The sequence below is a fragment of the Globicephala melas genome, chromosome X (genome assembly GCF_963455315.2).
Source record: "Globicephala melas chromosome X, mGloMel1.2, whole genome shotgun sequence".
Taxonomy (NCBI): Eukaryota; Metazoa; Chordata; class Mammalia; order Artiodactyla; family Delphinidae; genus Globicephala; species Globicephala melas.
Window position 1 is genome coordinate 110,657,151 of NC_083335.1, and position 18,228 is coordinate 110,675,378.

The 18,228-nt window shown below is 43.4% G+C and overlaps 2 protein-coding genes across 12 annotated transcripts in view; both read left to right on the forward strand.

Moving 5' to 3' along the window:
- The window catches only part of ADGRG2 (adhesion G protein-coupled receptor G2), a 107,348-nt gene extending 103,085 nt beyond the window's left edge, over positions 1–4,263 (forward strand). For all 6 annotated transcript variants that reach the window (XM_060291918.1, XM_060291923.1, XM_060291920.1 and 3 more), the window contains one exon: positions 2,540–4,263. In XM_060291918.1, the coding sequence (XP_060147901.1) occupies positions 2,540–2,724 (185 nt within the window). In that variant the 3' untranslated portion in view covers positions 2,725–4,263. The remainder of the gene's footprint in view (positions 1–2,539) is intronic.
- Positions 4,264–8,680: 4,417 nt separating this feature from the next.
- The window catches only part of PHKA2 (phosphorylase kinase regulatory subunit alpha 2), an 86,982-nt gene continuing 77,434 nt past the window's right edge, over positions 8,681–18,228 (forward strand). For 2 of the 6 annotated variants that reach the window (XM_030843783.2, XM_060292639.1), the window contains exon 1: positions 8,683–9,490. In XM_030843783.2, coding sequence (XP_030699643.1) covers positions 9,413–9,490 — 78 coding nt within the window. In that variant the 5' untranslated portion in view covers positions 8,683–9,412. Of the gene's footprint in view, positions 9,491–18,228 lie in introns of all 6 variants that reach the window. The other 4 variants (XM_060292643.2, XM_060292641.1, XM_060292640.1 and 1 more) reach the window with 4 other exon arrangements.

The following is an 18,228-nucleotide window of genomic DNA, read 5'->3' on the forward strand; positions in this document are numbered from 1 at the left end:
CCTTTCCTGGAGAATTTGCCTTTACTTATCATTTTAGAATATTAGTTATTTGCATGACAAATTCAGATAAATTTGTGAGAAGGTTCATATACTTACCAGATAATTTTCTAGCCTCCCAAAGGTGGGAGGTCCTACTGGTTTGTATAGACTTTTAAGATACAAGAGGAGGGACTTCCCTGGTGGCGCAGTGGTTAAGAATTCACCTGCCAATGCCGGGGACACGGGTTCGAGCCCTGGTCCGGGAAGATCCCACATGCCGCGGAGCAACTAAGCCCGTGTGCCACAACTACTGAGCCTGCGCTCTAGAGCCCACGAGCATCGCAATGAAGAGCAGCCCCTGCTCGCCACAACTAGAGAAAGCCCATGTGCAGCAATGGAGACCCAACGCAGCCAAAGATTAATTAATTAATTTAAAAAATTGTTTTTAAATAAATAAAATACAAGAGGAGGTCTCTAAATCAAGGTTTCTCAACCTCGGCACAGTTAACATTTGGGGCTAGATAACTCTCTGTTGTGGGGCCTGTTCTGTGCATTTGAGAGTGTCTAGCAGCACCCCTGGTCTCCACCCACCAGGTACCAGTAGCACCCAGCCGTTCACCGCCCCCCCCCAGCTGTGACAACTAAAAATGTCTTCCAGTATTGTGGAATGTTCCCTGGGGAATAAGATCGCCCCGCCCCCCAGTTGCTGAGAACCATTGCCGTATCAGATGAGAAACAGTTGCCATGGGGCCTTAGCTCTTTATTGTAGATACCAGAGGGAGAGCTGGGCTCTATGCCAAGTTGCTATAGCGGGAGTGACTCAGTGCAGGTAAACAGAGTAGAGGCAGTGGCAGTCAAGGCTGATTCATAAATTAGTGGGAGAAACCGAGTTCAAAGTAGAGAAATCAGAGGTGTGAGCTGAGTCATCAAGATCCCTCAGAATCACAACGTATCAGTCAAACCTACTGGTTTGGATAGAAGTGTTTGGGGCTCTTAAAGCCATACTTTTCCATATTCTAGAAAGAACTCAGAGACGAAGCCTCACTTGCCTAGCCTACCAATATGTTGCCATCCTTCGGGGAATCAGATTGAATGGAGGCAGCACATTTTGCACAACTGTTTGACGTGGCTGACTTCGCACAGCTATTTTCCATGGCTGACAGTGAGGGTGGGGTACATTTTAGGTCAACAAAATGGCCACGTGTTTAATACCACATAACCTGCACATCAGGATCTGGGATGGATGACAGAAAAAGAAGCTGGAAGTTTAACAGTTTGTTTATTATACCAGGTCAAATTGTTCCTGCACAAGAATGTCCTCGAACCAAAATGCCTAAATCAGAACAGCAGCCTCAGACAGTCACTTGCCCATCGCTATGCCCAGAGGTGGAGCTGTGTTAGCCACATCCGTCACCTAGTGTGTGTGAATACTACCTATTTCAGTTATGCCTTGGAGGCTTGGCTACTAGCAGCCGTGTCACTCAGTACACAGGGCCACAAGCTCACAGTTTGGAAGAGACATCACACGTTGACTCTTTCGCTTCTGAGCCATGTAACCTTAAGCAAAGCACTTACTTTCTGACACCTTAGTTCCATCATCTGTGAAATGGGGATAATAATAGCACTCATCCCGTAGGGTAGTAAATGAGATAATTCTTATAAAGTTCTCAGCACTGCCATTATTAGTATAATTATGGCAGGAACTAACAGTTGGGCTTATTATTCAGCTTTCTACATTGTCTTCAAATGGTGTAACGGTCAAAAAGATGGTGCCAAGGAGCTAGAGGATCTCAGCAGCTGTGCCCACCCCCCCCCCCACACACACACAATTCAGGGCCTGCCTGGGATTGGGGAGGCCCACCTGCTCCCTGGCCTGGACTCTGAGGTTGGACTCTGTTGTTTCCTCCTGGGAATCAGTCTTATCCTGATTTAGTCAGAGGGGCTGGTTTAGTGTATGAGAGATGATTTTTTTTCTTGCCAGGACTGTTGTCACTCTGGGTTTCTCTGGTACAAAGTTTTACTTTATAGGAATCTTAGGGAACTGAGAACCTTGTGAGGGATCTCTGTTAACCTTTGGGAGAGACCAGAATATTACCTTAAGTTAAATTATACATACGCTACTACTTGAAGGCAATATATGTTCAACCAGAGTTAGGAAATGGGCCTTTTAAAATCAAAAACATTGCTTTGCTTCATATTTTGACCGTTTCATTTAAAAAAAGCTGCCATAGAGAGCTGGTTTCTGAATCATTCTCCAATTTGTTTTGCTTGCTTTGAGTGGTCTTAGGAAAGGAATGAAAAGTAAATAAAATATGACAATATATCAGACATTTTTTTTTAAAAAAGACATGCTCTACATGTGCATACTTAAGAATAAAGTGACGTTTGTTTATTTTGAAAATGCTTGCTATAGGAGCAGTTCCACGTGTAGATGTATTTCTGATGTATCTGTGGGGAGGAAGGTGATCTCCGCGTCCTACTCTTCCGCCATCTTCTCCTGTCCCCTGAAAATGCTTTCTGTGGATACTTTATGACGCTGATTTTGTTTTTCCTCATACAGCGAATGCTTCTACCGAGAAGAATGGTTTTTCTTTCAGTCTTCAGAATGGAGACGTGTGCCTCCATGATTTCACTGGAAAACAGCACATGTTTAATGAGAAAGAAGATGCCTGCAATGGTAAAAACCGTATCGCTCTAAGAAGGACTTCAAAGCGGGGAAGCTTACACTTTATTGAGCAAATGTGATTCCTTTTCCTAAAATCAAAGCATGTTGCTTGACAGTGTGAAAATGTCCAATCTTATTTTTTACACAATGTGAGTTGTATGAAAATCAACTAATTTTATACTCAGCAACTTCTGGAGGAGCATAAGCTAATTGAGCGCAATGGTTGCTATTGGAAGAGGAAACCAAGACGTTATACCATGGTTCTTAGACATTTGTGATTTGGTTTCTCATCCTTCATTTTAAAAGAAGACTGGTTTTAAACAACACACTAAGAATAAGACTCATTTTTAAAAAATCAAAGTAGTTCATTTCCAGCCCCAGTTAAAGATGCTAAGTTATCTTTGATAACATATGAAGCCACTGTTGGCTTCAGCCTGTTGGTGAGTTTCGTCGTGCATCCCTTTGTTGTAAATAAGATAAATTCTAGTGACCCACATGTCAAAAATCTTACTTCTCCATTTTTGGTATTTATTTTCTACTGTGTAAATTTCTTTCTTTGTAGAATCACGGTTGTGCTGTTGTGTCTAATGTGATAATTCAGAAAATCCTTGCTGATTCAGTGACCTCTAAATCTCCTTTTGGAGATTATATGGGATGTGAAATACAGGAACTTCACTGAAATCAAGAAATAATGACGCCAGCCAGACTGGAAAAATGTAAACGGATAGTGCCACAATTAGCTCATATAGTGCCTTGGAGTGACTTAGAAAAAGGTGCCCCCACTGGGCAGACACAGCCCCATGGGCTCGTGATTTGGCAAACAGAATGAGGGCCATATTTTTGCCCCACTCACCCTCTTGGATGCACCGTTGTTCAGGGTGGCACCTGTACAACCGTACATAGCATCCGATACTGACACCCATCTCCTGACCTCTTCCCTAATCATCAGATTATGGAAGCTGCACCAAGGTGTTTAGCTGAATACCTTGGGCACCGAGAGGGAAGGAACTGTAATCTAGACCATATGGTAGAAAAATCATGATGTGGAAGCGATACATACACTGCCACTTCTCAAATCCCCAGAGCCTTTCAGAAGAGGGGAGTAGAGTAGGATTACTTTTTAAAAGAGATGTACATTAAAAAAAAATCATATTGCTGTTCTTTAAAAAGCAACTGCATGGTACTTTGTTGATTGCTATGACTGGTACACTCTGGCCCAGCCAGAGCTTTAATTATTTTTTTTTAAAGAATTGTCTTGATGAGTGTATAGTGACAAGGGGGAGCAGCTATTGGGAACAGTGAACTATCCTGCAATGCTATTGTTTCCATATGTATCAAACCCTGATTGGTCCTAGTCATAGCGAGTCTGTCTTGCTTCCTACCTACAACTGCTTGAGCAGTGCCTCAAGTATGTCCTTACTAGGAACATTTCAAAAACCTTTAGTTAGGTCTTTCGCCAAGGTTCCCTTGCATATATTTCAAGTGAATGTTGTATCCCAGACTAACCACAGTAATAACGTAATACACTTCTGTGAGTGCTGATTTGTCTTTGCAATATTTCTTCTCCGATTTATTTAATTGTCTTGTATTTATACGTTAAAATTGACAAAAATGTTAAAATTGCCAAAATAAATTTGCAGTTAAGCCCTTTAAGTTCGAGAACTTTCACAAAAGGAAAACATTTGTGATCTCTTTCCCTGGTGGTGGAGCTTGGAAGCGGTAGGACCACCCTGAGGAAGGCAACTCGACAGTAGCATCCTTTGGCAGGCGGCAGGCACGCTGTGACCATGAAGTCGGAGCAAGGATTGTCCTGCCTCCCGCGATTGCTTTCTGAGGTCTCTTTTTCATTTTCCTCTTGCTCTTTCAAGATTATCTCTTTAACACACGTTGACATTGGCTCACACAAGCCCCAGATTTGGATCCCCTCCAAGTGTCTGCTTCCTCAGCATCAAACAGTAGGATTTCAAGAAGGTGAGGATCGGAACTGGGGTTTCTGGGGAGCTGATTAGCATATAGGAGCCACAAATGGGGAAAGCTGGCCTCAACTCCACAAGAGGTGTCTGAGCAATCTCTCCTTCCACGATGCTCAGTTGCCTCAAAGATGTTGAGTACTAATTTGATGAGAGAGGTGGCGAGATACTCTAGATTTGGGGGTGAGATATCAGAAACCAAATCTCCCAAAGCAGATTATGTAAACAAAGTGTACACAAAAGGATACACAATGTCTGACAACCTTTAGGTCCTGCCCCCCACCCCTTATTTTTCCTATTGTATTTTGTGTCTGGCTACACTCCTTAAGCCAAATTCTCGTCTGTATTTTTACTTCAGACAGATAAGGGGCAGGACAGAGAGAATGTTCCTGAGAAGCACCCTCCTTTGGCTTTCAAATTGGTCCCACAATCTGAGACTCTACTGAAGGAGACAAAGGTGGTGGCAATATGAGGAGGCAAGGAGTATCACAACAGTGGCCAGTATTTGAAGGAGTATTTTCTCAGAACATTCGAGAATTTTTTTTGTTTCGTTTTGTTTTTCCCCCAAAACACTGCATTCATTAATCCCACAAAGTAACTCTGTTAACTTCAATGAACAGCATCATGATTGTTCTCAGTAAAAAGGGTGAAATGTCTTCATTGGAGATACTGGGTTGTGTCTAACGAGGTCACCTAGGAGGCAGGTTAGTTTGTTGAAGGTCATTTCCACAAAGAGCTAATTTACTGAACAAGCAATTTATCAAATGGACTAGTGCGTTGTCACTTTGTCTCCATAAGAGCATTTTAAGGACTATTGAGTTTTTCTCTGCTTCAGCTCCTCGCTACTGCGGTTGGAGTCTGAAGGACGGACAGGAGAAAGATAAGACTGAGTGGACATAAGAACATCATCTTGAACGGGAAGAATTCTTAGCAGTATATTCTTTTTTCTTTTCACCTTAGTCTCTAGGTACAGCATCAAAAAGTTGGGGTGGGGCTTCCCTGGTGGCGCAGTGGTTGAGAGTCCGCCTGCCGATGCAGGGGACACAGGTTCGTGCCCCGGTCTGGGAAGATCCCACATGCCGCTGAGCGGCTGGGCCCGTGAGCCATGGCCGCTGAGGCTGCGCGTCTGGAGCCTGTGCTCCGCAACGGGAGAGGCCACAACAGTGAGAGGCCCACGTACTGCAAAAAAAAAAAAAAAAAAAAAAAGTTGGGGTGGACAAAAATTGAATACATTCTTCCAGAATGTGTTCTTTTAAATATATTTATAGGACTTCCCTGGTGGCGCAGTGGTTGAGAATCCGCCTGTCAATGCAGGGGACACGGGTTCGAGCCCTGGTCCGGGAAGATCCCACATGCCGCGGAGCAACTAAGCCTGTGCGCCACAACTCCCGAGCCTACGCTCCAGAGCCCGCGAGCCACAATTACTGAAGCCCAAGTGCCTAGAGCCCGTGCTCTGCAACAAGAGAAGCCACCACAATGAGAAGCCCGTGCACTGCAATGAAGAGTAGCCCCCGCTTACCACAACTAGAGAAAGCCTGAGCGCGGCGACGAAGACCCAATGCAGTCCAAAATAAATAAATAAATAAAAATAAAATATTTATAGATATATACCTCGCTGTGAAGAAATCTTATGCTCCCTGGCGTTTCTCTCTTTACCTCTCAGTCTCAAACTAGCTGCAGGAAGCTGGAGCAGAGATATATTCAGCATTCTTTAAAATATTGTGATAAAAAACAAAATGATCTCCAGTCAACTAAAATTAAATTGTCATAGAAATTATTTGGCAAATTGGCTATTTTCAGCAAATTAATTCAGAACGGACCCTCTCTTCTGTGTCAAAGATGGCGTGCTTTTCTTTAGAGTCAAAGACCTGAACCCTCCAAGAGAAACATTTGTTGGTTTCCACCTTGGATGGTGACATGTGGCTCCCTGGGAACTTCCTTGGCAGAAGCCCCCCATGGCAGGACAAGGGGCAGACCCTCTGGTTGGGGTCAGAGAAGTTATACATGGTGCTACCTAAGGGTCTAGTTTCAGACTTTCATCTTTATAAAGATCATGAATCAGCTTCAGAAACAACAGCATACCCCATCACATTCCATATCTGATTCTTAACAAACATTTGAGAAATGACTCGGAGATGGGTTTCTATTGGGACACAACCAGAGAACGTTTTCATGGATATAGGGACGAAGATATGGAGGTTTTATATCTCAGGGACATAGAAATCTAAGATATGAGTCTGATTTTTATATAGCAGAGCTTGTAGTCCAAAAAGAATCACTGAAATTTGCTTGGAGATTTAAAAGCTAAAAAAGTAATAGCCTTCCTTCTTTTTGGTTTTATTCCTGAATTTCAAGCTTATTGAAAAATACAGCTTATATGATAATATACATTAAAGCATAGACCAAAGCCTAAGAATGTAGGCTGGCTATGCACCAAAAGAGGTATATGTGTGTAGCAGAATTTACAAAGAGACCAAGAGACTGAAAATGTTTCTATCCTGGATGGAAATGTCAGGTAATATGTAAAGGTCATCAGTTATTTTCCCCTATGGCTACAAAATGGACCCTTGAAGAAGAACTCACTGTGAACAAAGGCAGTAATGAAAGGAAGCAATAATCCCAGCTTTTAGTTACAGTATATGTGAGAGTTCTGTAAGAGTACATATTCACATTCCAAGAGATTTAATGGTGATAACTTAATGTCTAGTTTTATTTACCCCTAGACCATAGCAAATTTTGCATGGAGGCGCATCACGTGGATTGCTGCATTATTTAAGAGCCAATAGTAAGAAAAAGTGAGATAATGGGTTTGGTGCTTTAGTCGAGTGACACAGATTCATGTTATGGAATTTTGAAAATGAACTTGGTTAAGGATGATACATAGGGGACCCAGCTGAACATGACTTATTTTCTTTCATTCATTCATTCATTCAGTACCAATTGAGCTACAACTACATGCTCAACACTGTACCAGGTACGGTAGGAGATACCAAAACTGTTGCAATGAGTAACTTACAATCCAGTTAGAAAAACATGCCTCACGTGAAAACAATATGAGCAGTACATTGTTGTCAAATGATGATGGAACCAGCTGTGATTCATGAAGTACTTTCCTATGAGCCAAGCATGGTGCTGAGTGCTTTATATTCACCCTCTTGTTCAAAGCCACCCTAGGAGGTAGGTGCTATTATTATCCCCATTTTACAGGTGAGAACATTGAATATCAAACAGCTAAAACATCCCAAAGCTCGCACCACTTGTAAATGGCAGAACTGGAATTTGAACTCAATTTGAACTGACTCCAAGACCTAAGTTCTTACTAAAGAAATTGTTATGGGAATTCAGAGAATGGGGAGAGCTAATAGGGAAAAGCCGAGCAGGCCCTTAAAGCAAAGACAAGCTTCAGATAGGCAAGGAGGAGGAGGCCTACTGGGTCAAGCATACAGTAGATGCATGGAGACTAGCAAAGGGCTTGAGTTAAGGATATTAGCTGAGCTGTCCTCTGGAATTAATATGGGACCAGATTTTGGTGGAAAATGAATAGTGGGCAGAAGATTGTAAACACTGTGGGTAATGATAGGCCACGAGAAACTGTAATGTCGAGTTTCAAGTTGCAGGTCTGGAGATGGACTGCAGGCCAGGCTCGGTGAGCTTCTGCCAGGTGACTAGTGGCGAGGCCGCAGGCGCGGGGGGCAGCTGGGGGACCCTGCTCTGCCCCAGTCGCCCCCTCTCCTCTTCCCCCCGGGCCCCACTACTCTACTTCCGCTCGTGGGCGCAGACGCGCCAGGGGCAGAGCTACTATTATGGTCCGCGGAGGGGCGCCCAGGCAGCCGCAGTGGGCGGACCTATTTCTCCCACCTCTGGCGAGGTTGGCAACCCATTCCGGGGCCCTCTTAGGAAGGCAGCCTTATCCCCCGCCCGGAGTCAGTCCTTTATCTCCGCAGCTGCGAGCTTTCTGCTCCGCGACGGCGGATCTAGGGGCGGTGCTAGAGGGCGGGGCCAGGGATGGGGTTGTAAGCTCATCTCAGGGCTGGGCGGGGCCGCCAGCGACAGAGCGTGTTAGGCGTGTTAGGCGTGTTCTGGGCCTCAGGCCCGGCTCCACGGATTCGGCTCCGCGCCGGGGGCGGGTCCGGGGGCGGGCCCGGGGCGTCCAGATGCCCGCGACGGAAGGACCTATGTCAACAGCCCCCGCTGAGGTCGACGGCCGGCAGGGAGATAAGGGGCTGAGAGAGGCAAACGTTCCCGCCCGGAGCCAAGTTCCCCGCTGCTCTCGGGGGCCACCTCGTTTTCCTTCCCCCACTGGCCGCGACTCGGAGGGTTCCGTTCCGCGGCGGGGGCGCGGCCGGGGACTGGGCTGTGTGTCTGCTGCGGCAGGCGGGTCGTATAGAGTTCGCGGCCGGCCCCGAGGCCGTCTCACGACAGCCTGAAGACAAAAAAGGCTCGGCGGGGGCATCGTCGCCCCACGCCCGGAACCCAGTTCCCCACTTCTCTCGCGGGGCCGCGAGAGACCCGCGAGCGTCGGGAGCGCTACGGACCTGGTCAAGGCGGGGCAGCCGTAGCGCCAGCCCCTTTCTCCTCCTCCGCGCCTTTCAGCAGTAAGAAACTCTAGTTGGCTTGCTTTCCAATCATAGTTTGGTTCTGTCGTTTAAAAAAGTCCCTACCTCGTAACGCCGGGCTCCATCTCGAGAACTGACCGAGGCTGTGAGTGCTTGGGAACCGGGCCCGCTCGGCGGCCGCAGCCCGGGCGTTCCACCTCCTTGTAGCAGGTCGGACGCCGAGGCCCCGGAGCAACGCGGAGATGAGGAGCAGGAGCAATTCCGGGGTCCGCTTAGACGGATACGCGCGGCTGGTGCAGCAGACAATCCTGTGTTACCAGGTAAGGAGGAACCACCCCGAACTGCCATCTCGAGGCACTTATTCTCCTACCCAGCCCCCTCTCGTGTGCTGAGACTTTGTAGTTAAGAGGAAATTTCCTCTTTAAATCCGGTCCTTGCTGGCCGGTGGTTACTCCCCACCCCGTCCACTTTACGAGCCAGGGGACCTAAGGGCTGTGCGGCTACACTGCACAGGATTCTTTGACCGCTGTTTGGGATCGAAGATAGAAGGAGACCCCTGGGTGCCCTGGGTACAAAATGCGTCTTTCTGCATTGACTCTGCTGCTTTTGGATGGAAGGAGGTGTGTGTAGGTTGGACAGAGCACACTGAATGAGGATGGTGAGCTCTGGACTGCGAGGACAGTAGACGGGAGTGAAGAAACTCCTGAGGTGTGCATCCCACTCCGGGGTGTGTGGCGACTGCTGCTATTCTGCCCTTGAATTATCTTGTTAGAGACCCACCTGCGAGGGTCTTAGGGCTTACTCTGGTTGCCATTTTACAGATGAGAAAACTGCAGGCCAGAAAGGTTACTGCAGGTAGCAGGGTCAGACCCAGTGCAGGTCTTCTCCCAAGTTGGAGGGCATCTTCGAAGCTGCCCATGTAGTCTGAGGTATGGAATGTCTCCTGTTTTGTATTACCCGGCTAAAGTTATATCTGGGCCCATCATGTAAGACCACTGGACTATTTTTATTCCTAGTGAAGACAACAGCTATGTTGCTTGCCCTCCATCAACGGCAATTATTTATAGGAGCTCCACGTCAGAGAAGGAAGTGGCCTTCCAGGGTAGAGGCCTGGCCTTCAAGTTGGGAGCCGTGGTCACTCCCAAGCCACTGCCCCTTTTCCCTATAGCCAATTTCACAGCCTTGTTTCTTCATTCAGGAGATATTTATTGTGTCCCTATTATGTGCAAGGCACTCTGTCAGGTGCTGGGCCTACAAAGAAGAATAAATACTTGTAGTGCAGTCAGATTTATGCGTAGGGAATAGGTCCAGAGTCCCTTGTCTGAAACTCCTGGGGTCAGATGTGGTTTGCAAGTCCGCAGTGTTTGGACTTTAGGAAGGTAATATACATATATATTCTCTAGTAACTGCAGTGAAGTCTAGGCAGCACCCTTAATCAAACACATTATTATTTTCCACATTGGAATATGAAGATTCACACTGAGTAGGAAAAGTAAAGACTGAAAGTAGTTTCACATCAGGTCACCTTTTGCTACCAAACGAGCTTGCTGCAAAATTATGAAAACACTTTAAATTTTCAGAGCATATTGGCTTTTGAAATTGCACATGAAGGACTGTGGTTCTTATTTTGGGAGCTTAGCCCAGTTTGGGGAGCAGGGAGGAGTCCTGGAAGAGACGATGTTCAAGCTAAGAACTGAAGAAGAAGTAGGCAGGCAAGTGGGGGTGATTTTTTTTTTTTGCCTTCCTCTTTGGAATATATTATAATTACTTCTACAAAGTGTTTTAAAAATCCAAGTTGAAAATCCTGGCCCTTCATTACTGTGATGGAAGGGGCTTTAAGGAGAACTGATCAAGCCTGGTTCTTGTGTCACACCTGGGTTTGAATCTCTAGCTCGTCCTTCAACTACAGGTGTAACCGTTTCCCAGCCTCTCTGAGACTATGCCCTTATCTGTAAAATGAGGATATAAACACCTGTGATTACTGCCCAGTATGTTGCCTGCCCCCCGCCCCAGTAGGCAGTTAGCAAATAGTTGAGTGCTGTTGATGGTGTTATGATTTTGATATAGGCCACACATATCCAGGCCACAAGTCCTCGCCTCACCACCCTGGCCCAGGATGCTCTTTTTCCTGACGGCCTTGATACAGCTACTAATTGCTTTCTGGTCTTTGAACATAATTACGTCTCCTCATGGATTCTGTGAGATCCTTAAGCACAGAGACCTCATCAGTTTCATTCCTTTTGCATCAAGCAGTGGTCCAGGCACATGAAAAGTACCCTTAAGTCCTTGTTGATAAAATATGTTCTGCAGACTCTGAGCCATCCTAATGACCCAGCTATTGATCCAAGCTTACCTTCCCTCAGGAGCAAAAGAACTGTCTTCCCATTAAAGCAAATCTGCAGCATTGGACTTTCCTCTCCAACATTTTAATGATTAAAAAAAAGTTGTCTGAGCCTTTAGTTGTATTTATTTTGGGGGTAGTTCGTGAGAAGCCCTCATGTTTGCCCTGTTTTTCCCTTCCTGACTGCATAGTCAAGCTTTTCTGGTTAACCAGAACACTCCAAGTACGGTTCTGTTGGAAAATCCCGTGAGTCTGCACATGCAGAATCACTCCTTCCCACTTTCCCCCACCTCGCACCCATCCCGCCCCAACAGCTAGTTTTCACAGTTGTAGAGCCCTAACCCATTTAGGGCCTGGTCATCTTTTCTGAGTGATCTTAGGCAGGTCACCTATCCACTGTGTAAGAATGAATGAGCAATTTTATGTTATGCATATTTTACCACAATAAAAAATGAATGAGCTGGACTCTGAATGAGTGGTTTCTAAAGTTTATACTATATTTCCCATCCCCTGTAGATAGGTGCAGATGTTTATGAGGCAGTTTCCATTGTCAACTGGTACCAGGCTGACCTCTTTCTGATTTGTTCGTTTTTTTTTAAAGTATAGTTGATTTACCATATTAGTTTCAGGTGTATAACTTGGTGATTCATTAGTTTTATAGGTTATATTCCATTGAAAGTTATTATAAAATAAGGGCTATATTTCCCCGTGCTGTACAAAATATCCTTGTAGCCTCTTGATTTTATACATAGTAGTTTGTACCTCTTAGTCTCCTACCCCTATCTTGTCCCTCCCCCCTTCCCTCTCCCCACTGGTAATCACTAATTTGTTCTCCATATCTGTGAGTCTGTTTCTGTTTTGTTATATTTGTTTGTTTGCTTTATTTTTTAGATTCCACATATAAGTGATAAAACACAGTATTTGTCTTTCTCTGTCTGACTTATTTCACTAGCCTAATACCCTCTAGGTCCATCCATGTTGTTGCAAATGGCAGAATTTCATTCTTTTTTATGGTCGAGTAGTATTCCGTTGTATATATACACCACATCTTCTTTATCCATTCATCTGTTGATGGACATTTAGGTTGCTTCCATATCTTGGCTATTGTAAGTAATGCTGCTATGAACATTGGGGTGCATGTATCTTTTCAAATTAGTGTTTTTGTTTTCTTTGGATATATACCCAGGAGTGGAATTGCTGGATCATATGGTAGTTCTGATTTTAGTTTTTTGAGGTCCATACTCTTTTCTGTAGTGGCTGCACCAATTTACATTCCAACCAGCAGTGTGCTAGGGTTCCCTTTTCTCCACATCCTCACCAACATGTTATTTGTGGTCTTTTTGGTGATGGCCGTTCTGACAGGTGTGAGGTGGTATCTCATTGTGGTTTTGATTTGCATTTCTCTGATGATTAGTGATGTTGAGCTTTTTAAGTTGACATCAACTTACATTGATTTCACTTGTTAGAAATCAGTGTTAAATATACCAAACTCGTAATTATTCTTTTGTTAGAGGCAATACTTTGTTCAGATCAGCTAGCATATCAACTAATTCCTTTTCCCGTGTCTGTGAAAGAGAATTTTTTCCATTAGTCATTTGCCAGATGTACTTACTGCTAAATAATAAAGATTGACAAAACCAAAAGCCAGTTTTTTAAAAAGAGTAATAAAAAGGCAATCACAATAGATGTAAAATTTTAAATTAACCAGATAATGGAAATTAATTTTTAAAAAATTTTAAAGATATATGTGATTTATAAGAGACAAAACAGAGGATACTGAAAGTTTGAAAGTAATTAGTGATATACTAGGCAAGATATACTAGGCAAATATATACTAGGCAAATGCTAGGCAAAAATAAGTTGGAGTAATTATATTGATACTAACATCAGACAGATAAGCTTTTGAAATTTAAAAGAATTCTATTAGGGATTAAGAAACGTTATTACTAGATGATAAAAGGATAATTCACCAAAAAAAATAGAGCAGTTTTAAACCCACAGAATACTAACAACATAGCTTCAAAATGTATAAAGAAAAACTTGACTTAATTGTTAACAAATCCATAACCATAGTGGGAGTTTTTAAATACCCTTCTCTCAGATACTAATAAAGCAGAGAAATAATTAGGACATAGAAAATTTGAACACTGTCATAAGAAACAAACTTGATCAAGTATACATACGTAGAATTCTGTGCCCAACCAGTAGAAAATACTTATTTGTTTCAACCTTGCAAAGTATATTTTTCAAAAATTGATGACAAATTAGGGTATAAAGGAAACCTCAAAAAATACTGAAGAGTCAACTTTATGCATACCACATTTTTTGACCAAAATGCAAGAAAATTAGCAATAAACAATGACTGCTAACGCCCCCCCCCCCCCGCCAAATATGTTTGGAATCCTACTAAGCCCACTTCTAAATATATTTAAACAGGTAATGGATATGTACGTCATGAATATATACACACACATATATATATGTACATATATGATGTCATGGATCTAAGAAGAAATTATAATGGAAATTATAAAATATTTAGAACTGAATAAAAACAAAGGCATTCCAAATACCAATTTATGGAATATAGCTAAAGTGGGATGTGAAGAGAAGTTTATATCCTGAAATGTATAAGAAAAGAAGAAGGATTTACAAATTAATGAACTCAAGTTGAGAAAAGGACAACAGAGTATACCCAAGGAAATAGATGAAAGGAAATAATAAAGACAAGACCAACAATTAATGTAACATAAAACAAATAATAAAGATTGACAAAATCAGAAGCTAGTTTTTTAAAAAGACTAATAAAAAGGCAAACTTCTGTCAGGGTTGATGGGGGGATGGGAAAAGGGACAAATAGACAATATTAGGAGAAAATGGAAAAATACTACGAACAATTTTGGGCAGTAAATTTGAAAACGTAAATGACAGTTTTCTAGATAAATGTTACCAGTGTTAAAGCAAGAAAAAATTACATCCTAATTAGACTATAACCATTAAAGAAAATTGAATAAGTGAAAAAATTCCTAGTCCAAGATGAGTTTATAGACTAGGACCAAGGAACATTTAGAGGTTTATTTATTCATTCATCTTTGAAGGCTAAGGAATTTGGCTTTTATTCTGAGTGGGAAGGGAAGCCATGAGAGGGCTTTGAGCAGATGAGTGGCATCATCTGAATGATGTTTGAAAAGAATCACTCCACCGGCTGCATGGAATATAAGGTGTCAAGATGCACAACAGGGCGACCAGTTAGGAAGCTTCTGGAGCATGATGGCTCAGACAAGGGTGGTTGTAGTGGAGACAGATAGGAATGGTTGAGTTTGGGGAAAATTTCATAGGTAGAGACAAGCTTTACTGGTGGACTGAGTGTACGATGTATGGAAAAAAGTCAAGAATGACTCCAAGATTTTTGGCTTGAGTAACTGGTAGGATGGAATTGCCTTTTACTGAGATGGGGAAGATTGTGGAGGAGCAAGTTTCTGGGGGAAGATAAGGAGTTTTATTAATTTCGAGGTGACCATTAGACATCCAAGTGGAAATGGTAAATAGGCAGTTGAATGTATGAGTCTAGAAGTCAGGGGAGAGGTTAGGGCTGGAGATGAAAATCTTGGAGCTGTTGGTACACATATATGTAATGAAAGATAATGAGACTGGATGAGATCACAGGAGTGAGTTAAACAGAGAAGAGATGATATTTAAAGAGGAGCTTTCCAAAAATGGAGAGCTCCGGAAGATGAGGAGGGAACACCAAGGGAGACTGAGAAGCAGCAGATAAGGAAGGGGGAAAACCAGCCAAGGGTGGTTGTCATCCTAGAAGCCAAGTGAGGAAAGTGATTCAAGGAGGAGTATCAGATGGGGGAAAGACTAATAATGGGTCAAAGACAAGTAGCAACAAGACTGAGAAGTGACCATTAGATTTAGCGGTGTGGAAGTTGTTGGTGATCTTGTCATGCAGTTTATGTGAGTATTAGAGGCAGAAATTGGTTGAGGGGAGCTCGAGAAGGGAAGAACAAGAGCTAAAGATTGCGTTGAAACGATTCTTTTGAAGAGTCGCTGTAAAGGAGAGCAGTGGTTGGGTGGAGATGTGAGCTTGAGAGGGGTTTATTTGAGAAATTATATATCTGGTAGAAATGATCCAGTAGATAGGGAAAAACTGATAATGCAAGAGTGAGAGTGGGAATTACTGGAGCAGAGATAGTTTATCCATCAAAACAAGAGGGAAGGCAGGGTACGCGGACTCAGTGTTCTCTTTTGATTGCTTCTGCTTTCTCAGTGAAACACAAGGCACCGTCATTAGCAGAGAGTGAAGTTGGAGAGGAGTTATCAGAGGTTTGAGGAGAGGGGAGAAGGTTTGAAATTGTCCTTTAGGAGAAGAAGGGAATGGATGGTCCAGGGATTTCTAGTATGATTGTTGGACAGCATTAAGGGTCATTAATTTCAAGCAAGTTCAACCAGTATGGCTGTGGTTTTTTTTTTTCCAGCTGCGCAGGTGCACCCCCAGCGGTAGGCAAAGAGTCAGATTTAACCAGAGCTCGGGTTTTTGCGTGGTGACTACAATGGAGTGAGAGAGGGGCAAGAGATTAACAGATAACCCCTATCTTAAATAAACTGTTTCAGATAAAAGATAAAGAGGGATAACTACCAACTCCTTTTATGTGGCCAATATCCCAAGATACCATGGCCAAACAAGACGCAATGAGAAATATTATTTATGGAGGAAATTCACTTATAAATATTGATGCAAAAATATAAAGTAAATTATTAATAAAATGAAGCCAGCAATGTATTAAAAATACAGCATAATCAAGTAAAGTTTATCTCAGTAACACCAGGAAATTTTCTTTAAGAAAATCTATTAATATAACTTACCATATTAATAAAGGAAAAAAAGCCTGCAACTTTATCTGTAACATTTTCTTTCTTTTTTAAAAAAGGAAGGAATTTGTACCGTTCCTTCCTGGTGGAATACTTTCATTTGTTGGATCTGAGTGATGGGTATTGGTTATATTGTTCTCTCTGCTTTCCTGTATGTTCGAGATTTTATTAAGTTGTAAAAATTAAGGCCATATTAATAAACATAGTCTAGGAGTAACCCAGGAGTCAGCTTGGATTTCTTCTTTTCCCTCATGCCCCACCAAAAAGTGAGAGAATGTCCTAATGAATTAGATCACCAAAATCTCTCTGCGCTCCACCCACTTCTGTCCCTGTCCACTGCCCCCACCCGAGTCCAGGCCACCATCATCTCATGCCTGGACTGCCCCTTTAGCCTCCTGATTAGTTCCTTGCTTCCACTCTTGGCCCCTCCTCCCCAGCAGTAAGCAACCTTACACTGCTCTCCTGCCTACAACTTGCCATGGCTTTCGTCACTCCTAGAATAAAATGCAGAGTTCTATCAAACTTTGCAGTCCAGCTGCAGCTCACCAGCTTCTCACGCACCATCAGTGGTGTGCTGGTAAATGCTTAACAGCTGGCTCAGCTGACTTGAAAACGTGACTTTGTCAAGAGCCATACCAGGAGGGAGAAAATGAGAGAAAACCACCCCCAATCTCTCATGCCCAACAGCAAACTCTTGATCTTTCCCAACAAATCTGGGTACCACCACCCATTTGGAGCCCCAAGTCAGCAACCCAGGAGTCTTTTTGGCCCCTTCTTTCTTCCTTTCCCACCTGTATCTATTCCATCACCAAGCTCTGCTGATTCTATCTCCTGAACGTCTCTCGAATCCATCTGCTGCTTCTGCTCTGCTCTATCGTCACCGCCCTCCTTGTCTAAGCTGCCAGCCTTGCCAGTCTCTACCCCGGTACTAGCTTCCCAGCCTGTTTTCTCTCTGCAGCTACTCTCAGTCCCCTCCCGGTATTTCTCCTGACTGCAGCCAAAGTGGTCTTTTCCAAAGCAGGTATGCCCTCCTGCTGCACCCTCACTCTGGGTAACATCTTAACCTCTCTTCCACCCCGGCTCCACCGGGGGAGCCCTCCCTCCCCTCCCTCCTTGATGCCCTCACAGCATGACACACATTCCCTTTGCTGCACGTAACCGAGTTGGAATTTTACATCTATTTGTGTGACTTAAAATGAATGAATTCCCACTAGGCTATAAAGTCCGCTGCACAGGACCAAGGATTTCTTTTTAATTACCATTTTGTCCTTAGCACTTAGTGTCTGGCAGTTGTAGAGATTTTAAAAACATTTGTTGATTGAATGAATAAATGAATGAAATAAAATGCTTAAACCACATAGTCTATGTGCTGTAGTATGTGCAGTTAACAAATGACCACTGCTCTTGTTATTATTATTCATCAGACCTCTACCATACAACCATCATTTGGGGGTTCTTAGAACCTAATTGTATGTCCATAAAAAGAGACTGGGCCAAAGTTGCTGCAACCTATCCGTTGTCCTTAGTTCAGTTTAATCTAGCAGGAATTTATTTAATAGTCAAGATGGGAATGAGAACAGTTGTGGACCAGGGCATACACAAGCATTCCCAGCAGCCCTGAGTTCAAAAAGGGCAGAAATGACATTTTTCGTCCATAGTCAGAAAAGGACTGTCTGACAGATGATTGTCTGGTCTGTGTGTCGAAGATTCGAGAAAGAGAGCACTTGATAGATAACCTAGTATCAACCCCAGCCCTGCCTTCTGCCATCTCCCACTTCAGTTCTTTTTAGGTGCAGCCAGGAGGGGGGCTTTTGCTGTGCTCTTTTCAGGACAGCCTTTAAA